At 43.5% G+C, this 13,473-nt stretch overlaps 1 protein-coding gene across 1 annotated transcript in view; it reads left to right on the top strand.

Moving 5' to 3' along the window:
• The window catches only part of GALNT2 (polypeptide N-acetylgalactosaminyltransferase 2), a 463,548-nt gene that overhangs the window by 106,390 nt on the left and 343,685 nt on the right, over positions 1–13,473 (top strand). Inside the window, exons 4-5 of the mRNA XM_029594179.1 lie at positions 8,192–8,290; positions 8,379–8,446. Of these exons, the coding sequence (XP_029450039.1) occupies positions 8,192–8,290; positions 8,379–8,446 (167 nt within the window). The remainder of the gene's footprint in view (positions 1–8,191; positions 8,291–8,378; positions 8,447–13,473) is intronic.

Genomic DNA, 13,473 nt, shown 5'->3' with positions numbered 1-13,473 from the left:
TATTTGATACTGAGGGGAATGTCATTTTTCTGTTGATGAGCTGGCTGAATTAGTCATGCTTTCTGGGTGATGTCATCCAGTGGAACGGGGGCGGAGCTATCTCTCCAAGCTTCAAAGCTTTGCTGTACTGAGCCTGCATAGCCGTTCCCGTGGAATCCTCTGTTTCTCCTCAGTTTGTTTTTTTCTGCACTGTGGTGGTGTGGATTGACTTCTTTCCTACATTTTTTTTTCTTTAATTTGCTATGTGATCCCCGAAACAGCACTTTTTAAGTTCATTATGTCTAGAAAAATGCCTGGCTTTAAATACTGCCAATGTGGGCATATTATGATTGTGACAGATAGACATAATTATTGTTATTTGCCTAGGCCCGGAAAATGACCAAATGACCTGGAAGATCTGCGGATGGATGTCTACCCAGGCCCAAAGGCAGCCTGCCCAAAAAAATTGCCCAACTAAGGGAAGAAGGTAAAGGATCTTTAGAAACGGGAAACCTTTCTTCCCCTCCTCGGGTTGGTAAGTCGACTCAGTCATGTCCAGGGCCTAAGTCTCATCACCCATCTGTTCAAAGAGGGCATCTTCTATTGGACCAGTAATGTACAAAGGAGACCCTAAAAAGTTCCAGAATCAGTGCCGAGGACCTTGATGCAGACAGTAAAGGACCCATCATGTAAACAGTGTTGAAAAGGCGCAAAAGTGCGTGCACAAGCTGCACAACAGACCGGTGCATGGTGCAACACTACAGCATAGGGCATCAGGCTTTGGCGCAGCTGATGCAGGACTCAAGGCTTCATGTTGCATCAATGCAGTCAACGCATGCCATACAGGTGACTATAAGGTGTGATGACGCATCGATGCAACCAGTGCATAATGAAGAGCAATGCTTCGAAGCAAAAGCATCCTGGCCATTCTTTAAAACAAAAGGAATGAACAAGCACTGGAGAGACAAGAACATCTGCAGCTGCTTCCTCCTCTACCACACAAGCTAAAAAGAGACAGGCAGATCCCATAGAACGGGCGCATGCTCTGCAAAGAAACAGAACAGAAGAAATCATGATGATCCAAGAGGAATCAGAGGTGGAAAATGTATTGGACCAGGGTGGTTTATCACCTTTCCTGGGCCTTCCTCACTCCAGCCCTTCATCATTTTCTTCTCAGAGTGGTAGGAGGGTTTACTGCAATCTGTCTTCAGCTTCTTACAAGAGGAAACATTCTCATTTTGAAGAGGAACTAGTGAAAAGGAATAAATAGGCAGTCACAGAACCAACCACTTTTACTTCTATTTTAATGCCAGCTATCCCATCTCCTCAACACCCTCCTAAAGCAATCCCACCTATTGAGAAGAGTCTTTCTTTTACTCTGGGCTCTACGTTATCGCAGGCCATGGAACAAATCACTACTATACTGAAGAATTTTTTCACATCTCTTCAGGATCCAAACGATTTATTAGCAACAATACATGCTGTAGTTTTCCTTGTTGGACAACAGTCTCTAGTACAGGATTCTTCAAACGCTGCACCACCTGAAGACATTTGAGAACTGCTTCCACAAATAGAGGGAGACGCTTCGCAAGATTCCCCGGTATATGAAAAATGTTTCTCCAGTAACTTCTCCGGGCAGTTCAACAGGAATTCCCTCAGATCCTTCCTCACACCCACCAGAGATGTATTCACCTTTAGAAGACCTTACTTACTCCAAGTTTGTAGGTGGATACTGTCCTAAATGTGGAGGTGCACATTCCAGACCCGAGATCTGAAATTTGGGCATCTTAAAGATTCTAGATATACTGACAGAACTCTTACATAAGATATGCCATACTGGGTCAGACCAAGGGTCCATCAAGCCCAGTATCCTGCTTCCAACAGTGACCAATCCAAGTCGCAAGTACCCAAATATTAGGTAAATCACAAGCTACTATTGCTTATTAATTACCATAATAGTTTATGGATTTTTCCTCTAGGAACTTAACCAAACCTTTTTTAAACCCAGTTACACTAACTGCGATAACCACATCCTCTGGTAATGAATTCCAGAGCTTAACTATGTGCTGAGTGAATAATGTTCAATACCTACATAAAATACTATATGCAATGATGGTCAAAACATGGGTGTCCACCTATTCAGGATTGCCGATCGCACAGAAGATAGATCTAAAATTCCGCCTAAAAATGTAATCTCACCTTGGAATAGTTCAAATTCCACACATCTCAGTAGTGGTAGAATCTGCGATGAAAACAACGAAGTCCAGACTACATTCAAACACTCCCCCCAGGAAAAGACCACAAGCAGTTGGATAACTTTGGTCACAAGGTTTTCAAAATTCCATGCTAAATCCAGGAATCCAACAGGACCAGTTTTATAACACACAATACTTGTACGAATGTGAGCAGATGTTGAAACCATTTGTGAGATCAGATTCTGGGAAGCAAACACCTCAACCACTACACGACTTAGAGGAGGAATTATGACACCTCCTACAATTGGTATACAAAGCCTTTGACATCTCCGCCCGCACCTCTGCTGCATCGATTGTGGCACGCAGAATGGTGTGGCTCAGAACGACTGCCATCAGGGAATATGTCCATGAAGAACTAGCTGACCTTCCCTGCTGTGGAGACAACCTTTTTGGAGACAAATTAAGGGAAATGGTCTCCCAGATAAAAGAGCAGAATGTAATGTCCACATCATAGGGGCAATCGCGAAGGTTATATTTTTACTATAAGAAACCTTACTGCTAGAGAAGACCAAACAGGCAGTACCAACCATAAGAACATGCCATACTGGGTCAGACCATGCAATTATCAAGCCCAGCATCCTGTTTCCAACAGTGGCCAATCCAGGCTATAAGTACCTGGCAAGTAACCAAACACTAAGTATATCCCATGCTACTGATGCTAGTAATAGCAGTGGCTATTTTCTAAGTCAACTTGATTAATAGCAGGTAATGGACTTCTCCTGCAAAAAACTAATCTAAACCTTGTTTTAAACCCAGCTACACTAACAACAAATTCCAGAGTTTAATTGTGCGTTGAGTGAAAAAGAATCTTTTCCGATTAGTTTTAAATGTGCTACGTGCTAACTTCATGAAGTGCCCCCTAGTCATCCTATTATCCGAAAGAGTAAATAACCGATTCACATTTTCCCATTCTAGACCTCTCATGATTTTAGACACCTCTATCATAGCTCCCCTCAGCCATCTCATCTCCAAGCTGAAAAGTCCTAACCTCTTTAGTCTTTTCTTATAGGGGAGCTGTTCCATTCCCTTTACCATTTTGGTTGCCCTTCTTTGTACCTTCTCCATCGCAACTATCTTTTTTGAGATGTGGAGACCATAATTGTACACAGTATTCAAGGTGCGGTCTCACCATGGAGCCGATACAGAGGCATTATGATATTTTCCATTTTATTCACCATTCCCTTCATAATAATTCCTAACATTGTTTGCTTTTTTGACTGCCGCAGCATACTGAGCCGACTATTTCAATGTATTATCCACTATGACGCCTAGATCTTTCTTGAGTTGTAGCTCCTAATATGGAATCTAACATCATGTAACTATAGCATGGGTTATTTTTCCCTATATGCATCACCTTCCACTTATCCACATTAAATTTCATCTGCCATTTGGATGCCCAATTTTCCAGTCTCACAAGGTCCTCCTGCAATTTATCACAACCTGCTTGTGATTTAACTTCTCTGAATTTTGTATCATCTGCAAATTTGATTACCTCACTCGTCGTATTCCTTTCCAAATCATTTATAAATATATTGAAAAGCACAGGTCCTACTACAGATCCTTGAAGCACTCCACTGTATACCTTTTTCCACTGAGAAAATTGTCCATTTAATCCTACTCTCTGTTTCTTGTCTCTTAACCAGTTTATAATCCAATAATGGATATTGCCACATACCCCTTGACTTTTTACTTTTCTTAGTAGCCTCTCATGAGGAACTTGTCAAATGCCTTCTGAAAGTCCAAATACACTAATTCCACCGTTTCACCTATATCTACATGTTTATTAACCCCTTTAAAAAAGAGAAGCAGATTTGTGAGGCAAGACTTGCTTTGGGTAAAGCCATGCTGACTTTGTTCCATTAAACCATGTCTTTCTGTATGCTCTGTGATTTTGATCTTTAGAACCCATTCCACTATTTTTCCTGGCACTGAAGTCAGGCTAACTGGTCTGTAGTTTCAGGGATCACCCCTGGAACCCTTTTTAAATATTGGGTTTACATTAGCTACCCTCCAGTCTTTCAGGTACAATGGATGATTTTAATGAAAGGTTACAAATTTTTACTAATATGTCTGAAATTTCATTTTTTAGTTCCTTCAGAACGCTGCAGTGTATACCATCCGATCTAGGTGATTTACTACTCTTCAGTTTGTGAATCAGGTCTACCACATCTTTTAGGTTTACCGTGATTTGGTTCAGTCCATCTGAATCATTACCCATGAAAACCTTCCCCGGAATGGTTATCTCCCCAACATCCTCTTCAATAAACACTGAACCAAAGAAATCATTTAATCTTTCTGCAATGGCCTTATCTTCTCTAAATGCCCCTTTAACCCCTTGATCATCTAACAATCCAACTGTCTCCCTCGCAGGCTTTCTTCTTTGGATATATTTTAAAATGTTTTTCTGTGATTTTTTTGCGTCTATGGCCAACGTCTTTTCAAATTCTTTCTTAGCCTGTCTTATCGGTGTCTTACATTTAACTTGCCAATGCTTATGCTTTATCCTGTTTTCTTCTGTTGGATCCTTCTTCCAATTTTTGAATGAAGATCTTTTGGCTAAAATAGCCTCTTTCACCTCACCTTTTAACCATACCTGTAATCGTTTTGCCTTCCTTCCACTTTTCTTAATGTGTGGAATACATCTGGACTGTGCTTCTAGGGTGGTATTTTTTTTTTTTTTTAACAATCTCCATGCCTCTTGCACACTTTTTACCTTTGTAGCTGCTCCTTTCAGTTTTTTTCTATTTTTCTCATTTTATCGAAGTTTTCCTTTTGAAAGTTTAGCACTAGAGCCATTTATCTGCTTGCTGTCCCCCTTCCAGTCGTTAATTCAAATTTGATCATATTATGATCACTATATTGCCAAGCGACCCCCACCACCATTACCTCTCTCACCAAATCCTGTGCTCCACTGAGAATTAGATCTAAAATTGCTCCCTCTCTTGTCAGTTCCTGAACCAATTGCTCCATAAAACTGTCATTTATTCCATCAAGGAACTTTATCTCTCTAGCATGTCTCGATGATACATTTACCCAGTCAATATTGGAGTAATTGAAATCTCCCATTGAGTAACTGAACTTTTCAACCTTTCAACTTAGGTATACACTGCTCCTAGCTTATTTCTAGCTCTGGCTATCTTTTTTTTTATAACATACAAACTCACTAACTTCTGTTTATTCGCTGCTTTATTGACTATTAAAAGCACAAACACCCTAAATATATCCCAATAGTTTACTTCGCCCCAATATTTAAAAAAAAATAAAAATTCCCAAGCAAAACGTACTGATTCCTTTCAGCCACCAGCAAGGTGATCTTCTCCTCTCAGTGCTCCCACTGGATTGTGCAAGAGGTGGTAGGAACATTTCAAGCCTACTTGGAGGATCCAGGCACACACCCTCCCTAAGGAACCTGATCAGAATCAAGAGTGATTGCATCCAGTCTGCTCACTGGCTGCTTGGGATTTCCTTCTGGGTTGATTTTCAGGTTTTTACATTTTTTCATGGTAGAATCCTTGAGACCCTTGGGTATCACCTGGGCTCTGGGCACGGGGATCCCTGTGTCTCAGCTGACCTTGGTAAGGAGGACCTGCCCCTTTGCACCCTCGACGAGAAAGAGTTATGGTGGTGACCTGCTTTAAGGAGGAACTCTGGTGTTATCTTTTGTTGGAAGGGAAAAGACTTTGGTTTGTGAGTTCCAGGAGGAAGATTTTTGACTGCATTTTCCTTCCTGTATTGGAGCAGTAAGAGCTGCCTATTCCAAGTGGATTCCTTCCATCTGGGATGCAGAGAAAGGGGAAAAAGAAGACCTGTAGAAGATCACCTAACCTAGAGTAAGGACAATTTTTGAGAATTGAGGCACCCATCAGGATTTTTTATCCCTAGGGGAGAGAGAGGATTGGACTCAACACCAGGAATCTCTATACCAGGGCAAGGGAGACCTCCGCCCTTCAGTGCTTGGATAAGTAGAGTTCCCAGGTGAGCAAGGTATCCTTTATATGGACAGAAAAACTCCTTTTCCAAACTGGTAAAAATAATAGTAAGCTCCCTGGGATGGGGTTACAGATGTATCCCCAAGTCAGAGGTTTATTAGAATGGATAGGCAAAGAGGTACAAATTTCTTATCTGAAGTTACATCTTTTGGATATTTGGAGACTGCTGCATTGTGGGGATAACGATTTTATTTTTGATTCACATGTATATGTTAACTATTCCAGAACTGATTTATCATTTCTCAAGAATTATATCATCAGGTTAAATCTGTAGATACTGGAGCAAATCCAGTGTCAGATAATATCCTCATTTGTTATGTTAGTATAGGAAAAAAAAAAGATCTTTATATGCTTGGAGGTTGAATTCTGTATTTCAAGATTTAGATTTTATAGAATACCTGAGTGATATGTTTGCAAAGGATAATTGTGACCTACACATGGAACCTAAATTATTCTGGGAAACTGCTAGAACTGTACTGAGGTAACATTATGCATTACACAGCTCATAAATATAAAAAAGAGCAACTCGAGTTAATGCAAACTAAGTTGAATCATATTAGGAAAAAAGCAATGAGATGAAAAGATCAAATGTAAATTCTTTATTACAGGAAAAAGCTCAGTCTGCAATACAATCTTATTTATTTTGAAGTTCTTGAAGCTTGCTCATCTAAAGAAATAGCTGTATAATATCATAAGGAAAAATTATATAAATGTAATAATAGACCAGGTAGGACGTTTGCAAGATTGTGACAAGCAGAACCTTGAGGTATTTACTTCTTAGTATTAAAAATTCCCAGGGTAATTCCTATAATAAACAAGAAGACATCAAGTCAGTATTCAGGATGGCATGTTATTGTATTGAAAATGTTTAAACCTCTAGATTAGAATCTTCTTAACTATATATATATATATATATGTATATGTATATGTATATATATGTATATGTATATATATGTATATGTATATATATGTATATGTATATATGTATATATGTATATGTGTATATATATATATATGTATATGTATATATGTATATATGTATATGTATGTATATTAAGATGGCTGATAAAGACCAAAATGGTCCATTCAGTCTGCCTAGTAGGTTGCTTAAGGTAATAACTGTCGCTCCATACAGATTACCCCCATGCCTTATGGTAAGGATAGCAACTTCATGTAGGTACTCCCGTGCAGAAATGTTAACTTTAGGTGTAACAGAAGTTACTTCATTTTTTAATTTCCATTCTCTAACCACTGTGCTTCTCCTATGTCCTTTTATTCTGTTATCTTTGAGGGAGAAATTGAGTTTTGCCATGATCAGAAAAATTGTTGATATGTAGTACTTGGTGCTTTTGCTCTAATAAATAATTTAGTTCAGTGCGTGCGTACATAATGCAATGCTTTCACTTCCTTTCTGGGTCGGGAGGCAGCATTATTCATTAGGGATTTTTATAGAATATTTATAATTATGAACTAGAATATGTATACGATGTAGTGTTGAACTAGAAGGTGAATGTTGGTACATAGTATGTGATCGTTGACCATGAATATGAATGTGGATATTATAAACCGTTGTGATCTTCTTTTGGAGTGATGGTATATAAAATGCCAAAAAAAATAAATAAATTAGAGATTGCAGAAAATTAACACTTTGCTCAGTGGGGACCTACACTAAGCAGCATATAAGAAAGAAAAAGAGAAAATAAATGTGATGTGTAAAGTGTGTACATATGTAGCCTTTCACCGTGACTGAGACTGTCGTTCTCAGCTCCTGTTGCACTCAGTATTTGGATAGGTTGACTTATAATGCATGTTCATAGAAATATTCTGCAGCCTTGATCAGAAGAATTAGATTGTGAAACAGCACAGGATATATATAGATATCCCTTCCAAGACCAATGGAAAACATATGAATTACAATACTGAATACTGTATGTTTAACTTATGGTATCTTTTTCATCTCCTTTAAAGATGCCGACGGAAGCAATGGCGAGTAGACTTACCAGCTACTACTGTTGTAATCACGTTTCACAATGAAGCAAGATCAGCTTTACTTCGAACCATCATCAGGTAACTATGAACAGCATAGTGCACAGTCTTGAATGTGATGAACACTCAGTCATATAAACTCTTTTTTTCTCCATTTTCTTTCATCCAGTGTACTGAAAAAAAGCCCAGTGCATCTTATCAAAGAAATTATACTGGTGGATGATTACAGTGACAGTCGTAAGTGCTAAAATGGCCATCTTTTTTTCCTTCTTCATAATTGCTTTTTTAATCACACTGTAATGTTAGCATCGTGGGATGCTATAAAAAAAAGCACAGTATGTTGGACTGACTTTAAATAATATCCCTGACCCTTTATGTAGAAGCCTCCTCAGCTCTCTAGTAATGATTAACTTTAATGGGAGTCTTCCTTATCCTTTTACATAGTTTTTATTATTTATGAAACCTACATGTCAAGGTTCCAGCAGGGCAATTAATGTCAGCAGGGTGCATATACACCTTGCTGACTTTCTTTATGCTATTAGAACCTTATTCTATTACTGCCTCTTGGGGGACGGTAGGAGACAGAAGCAAACTGAAATTGTCATAGTCATGAAACTATTAAGTCCTATCTCCTCCTCCTCCTTTTCTTCAAGCACACCTTCCTACCCATTCTTAGTTTCAGACATTTCCACAGATTGTTTTCATCAAGTGTTAAAGCAAATCTCAGCAGTGCTGTGGCAGCAGCACAGAGAATCTGAGCAGAAGCTACCACAAGCCCAAGCAGACCCTGGCAGTAGTGCCTAACAGGCAACCTAAATTTTGGGCTTCCTGTAGCTGCCATTTTGAACTGGGGGGACTGTGTGGAGAGCCCCTGTGGAAGCTGTGAACCGTGAGTGAGGATCTTTGAGGCCCTGACTGAGTATGCCCTATTTTTCCTCTACTTGGGTCATGCCTGTGTGGGCAGTACTTCTTGCTCCCATGATCTTAGGATTTAATATTACTTATAAGCAATATGCAGAGAAAATATGGACTGCCTTTGATTTAAAAATCACTGAGTTGAAAGACCAATCCAAAGATAGCGATTTTGAATCTTTAATGATATGCTCAAAAAGAACATGGAAGATTTTAGAAAATAAAATTTGAAAAATACAATAGAATGAGATGGATTGCAATAAGGGTTCAGTTTATCCATGGACAGGGCATAAATTACAGAAAAGAGGATCCAGGCATGTCAATTATCATATTTCCTAGCGTGTAGCCAGATGGACTCAGGGCCAATGGGTATAGTGTACTCCTGATAGATTGGAGATGGAGTCAGATTTCAAAGCTGACGTCAGCCTACATATACCCGTGCAGGAAGCTTAACTCTTCAGTATTTCTCAGTCTCCTAAAGCAGCTAGGGACACTTCCACACACTAGAATAATGTTAGCAATTTTAAAACAAAGATGAAAGAAAAGTTACCTCAAGAAGACGAGCCCTGCTCTCCTGCAGTGATACCTAAGGGTCCCTCCGCCAGTCGAGAATTCCTGAGGTGATTTCCAAGATCCCTCAGAGGCAAGCCTCGGTCCGGTAGCCTGCTCCCGGCGTGGACGTACCCCCAGGGTGGCTGGGAGGCAGCGGGTGTTGAATTGAGCGCGGCGGTGAAGGTAATTCCCGCTCCCCTTGCATCCAGAGACCGCCCGGAATGAGATCGGGAAACGCCGAGACAAGGTAAGGTAGAAAACCTCTTCTAAGTCTCCGTTCTCCGAGGCTTGATTAGCCGCACAGATCGTCCTTTCCGGCGTCTGTAAAATCGGGTCGAGCAGCTCCGATTGGGCTAGACCCCGATCCGGTGCAAGGGTCCACACACGTGGAGACCCTCCCGGGGAGGGGGGGGGGGGTCACCATCTTGTCCGTGTGGTCGCCGGCACCATTTCCCCTCCTTGATCGCCATATTGCCCGCTCAACTGAGCCGTGCGCACAACCGACTTGTGCACACAGCAGCACGCGCATCTGTGCTATGCGCACAGCGACGCACATTATGGTGCCGGGCGCATAGCGGTCCGCATAAATGGTCCAAGCGCACAAATACCGCCGTGTGCACAGCGGCGGGCATATCTCTGCCAGGCGCACAAAGTAGTTGCCTACGCGCACATCTTGCGCATCCCGCAAGCACATCGGCGCACCCAGAGCGCACAACTAAGCCTCCCGGCGCACATACCATCGCGCCCAGACTAGTTTTGAATCACTCCACGTGCAAAAATCATGGCCGGCCATGAAGGCCAAGGGACAAGACCTCTGCCCAGCGTGCTACCTGAGAGCTGCGCAACCTGAAGTGGCCTCCGCCCTATGCCAGCAGTGTGAAGAGGCTCAGGGGGAACCTAAGCAAGGCCCCCCACAGCCAATAGAGGGATCTGGTTCCAGTAATGATAGTACCCCGGACCTCTGTATCTCTGACTCTGTGCCTACACAAGAAGGCACCTCGGAGGCCTTCACCATAACCCCGCCTGGATTCAATATGGACTCAGGGACTTTTTTCTGGGTGGAATTTGTCCAAGCGCAATCTATACAGACTACGACACAGCCACCAGAAGCACAAGACCTTCCAAGCACCTCTCGGACCTCTTGAGATGTGCCCCACCTAGGCAAGAGCCGCCCTACAGGGGATACAGACACCTCTGGGGATGATACTGACTCCCTGGAGGAAGGGGAAATCCGTCCAGGGATGGAACCATACCGAACCATGCTGCGATTCTTCTCCAAAGACGAGTTACCAGCTCTCATGTCTTTGACCCTGAAGATGCTGGCTATTCCAGGAATGGGTACCACAGCGGAACCAAATACGAATCCCGTTTTGGTGTCCCTCCGTCAGGCCTCATGCTATTTCCCAATGTTGCAGGCCGTACAACAACTGATTGACCTGGAATGGAATGCCCCGGAGGCCAGCTTCAAAGGAGGATGGGCCTTAGAAGCCCTATACCCCTTGGAACCCATGGCCAAGGAACTCCTATGGTTCCCAAAACTGGACGCCATAGTCTGCGCAATCTTTAAGTGCACAACCATCCCAGTTGAAGGAGGAGCGGCACTCAAGGATTCCCAGGACAGTCAGGAAGCCATCCTTAAACAGTCCTTTGATGTAGCAGCAATGACCCTGCAAATCGCTTCCTGCTGCGCCGTAGAACTTGTGCCTGTTTGCTTCTCTCCAGAGATGCAACCATGTCCAGTGAAACATTAGAACCGGCGATATCCTTCCTCATGGATACGACCTCAGATCTAGTGTGCACCTCAGCCAGGGGCATCTCCTCCATAGTGGCAGCCAGAAGACAACTATGGTTCCGAAATTGGTCAGCCGATGCAATCTCCAAAGCGAACCTCACGAGAATGCCTTTTAAAGGATACCTCTTGTTCGGAAATGAACTGGAGAAGTTAGCCAACAAATGGGGTGAATCTCCAGTACCCCATCTACCGGAGGACAGGAACAAAAGAAACCAGCGCTCCTCCCCCCGAAGAACCAAGGGCAGAGGAAGCCCAGTGCTTCAGACCGTACAATAACACATACTACCAAGCACCTTGCCCTGCAGGCAGGGCCCAGTCCTTTTGGAACAGACACAACAAGAGGGGAGCAGGCTCAGGTTACAGGCTCCAACCGCACCCCACAATGAGAATCAGCAGACACATCCACAGGAAGAAGCCATAGGGGGCAGACTTACCCTCTTCTACCAAAGATGGGTTGAGATAACGTCGGACAAGTGGGTCCTAACCATCATTCGAGAGGGATACTATCTGGATTTCCACAGCATCCCTCCAGAGAAATTTGTGAGATCACCGTGCCACATCCTCTCCAAGAGGAGGGCAGTGGAAACCACCCTGACAAACTACTCGGCCTAAAGGCGATAACCTTGGTGCCCATGCACCAACAAAATACTGGTCACTATTCCATCTATTTTATCGTTCCCAAGAAGGAAGGAAAGTTCCGGCCCATCCTGTACCTCAAGACCTGTCAATCGTTAACTGAGGGTACCACACTTCCGCATGGAAACCCTACACTCAGTCAAAAGGGCAGTACAGCCGGAAGAATTCCTGACTTCACTGGATCTATCTGAAGCCTATCTCCACATCCCGGTCCATCACGATTATCAGCGCTTCCTATGCTTTGCGATACTGGACCATCATTACCAGTTCCGGGCGCTACCTTTCAGACTAGCTACCACCCCTCGAACCTTCACCAAAATCATGGTGGTAGTGGATGCAACACTGAGGAAAGAAGGAATCCTCGTTCACCCTTACCTGGACGATTGGCTGATCAGGGCAAAATCTCCAGAGGAAAGTTACCAGGCGACCACCAGAGTCAAGAATCTGCTGCAGAACCTCGGGTGGGTTGTCAACACAGCCAAGAGCTCCCTGCAGCCCTCCCAGTCACTAGAGTACCTGGGAGTCTGGTTCGACACCAAACAAGACAAGGTTGTCCTCCCCACCTACAAGGAGAAGGAAACTGATGGGCCAGCTATGAAAATTGTTGAACTATGCTCACCCCAAGGTATGGGACTACCTCCAAGTCCTCGGTCTCATGATATCAACCCTGGAAGTCGTTCCATGGGCAAGGGCCCATATGCTCCCACTTCAGTGTTCCTTACTGTCACGATGGAACCCAACATCCCAGAACTATTCCATTCACCTCCAGCTACCAGCAGAGGTTCGGACCCAGCTCCAGTGGTGGCTACAGGAAGACCATCTGAGCAAGGGAGTAAAATTATCCCCACCGACCTGGATCTTGCTCACCACGGATGCGAGCCTGCGAGGGTGGAGAGCCCACTGTCAGGAACTGACGGCCCAGGGACAATGGGACAAGGAAGAGGCGGCATGGAACATAAACCGGCTGGAAGCCCGAGCAGTCAGACTTGCCTGTCTACGATTCAGCCACAGATTCCGGGGCGAGTCTGTCAGTCATGTCGGACAACGCCACTACAGTTGCTTACATCAACCGCCAGGGAGGAACCAGAAGCCAACATGTGTCCCTGGAGATAGACCCCTCATGGTGTGGGCGGAAACAAACCTGCAAGGCATCTCAGCCTCACACATTGCAGGAAAAGACAATGTCTCTGCGGACTACCTCAGCAGAGAGAGAGTCTAGATCCAGGGGAATGGACACTGTCGACCACAGCCTTCCAGTTGATAGTAAACCACTGGGGAACCCCAGCCATGGATCTACTGGCACCCCGGTCCAACGCCCAAGTTCCCAAGTTCTTCAGCCGCAGACGAGAACCGCAATCCCGGGGAATCGACA

Source organism: Rhinatrema bivittatum, chromosome 3, assembly GCF_901001135.1.
Source record: "Rhinatrema bivittatum chromosome 3, aRhiBiv1.1, whole genome shotgun sequence".
NCBI lineage: Eukaryota > Metazoa > Chordata > Amphibia > Gymnophiona > Rhinatrematidae > Rhinatrema > Rhinatrema bivittatum.
This window is presented reverse-complemented; position numbering and strand designations above follow the sequence as displayed.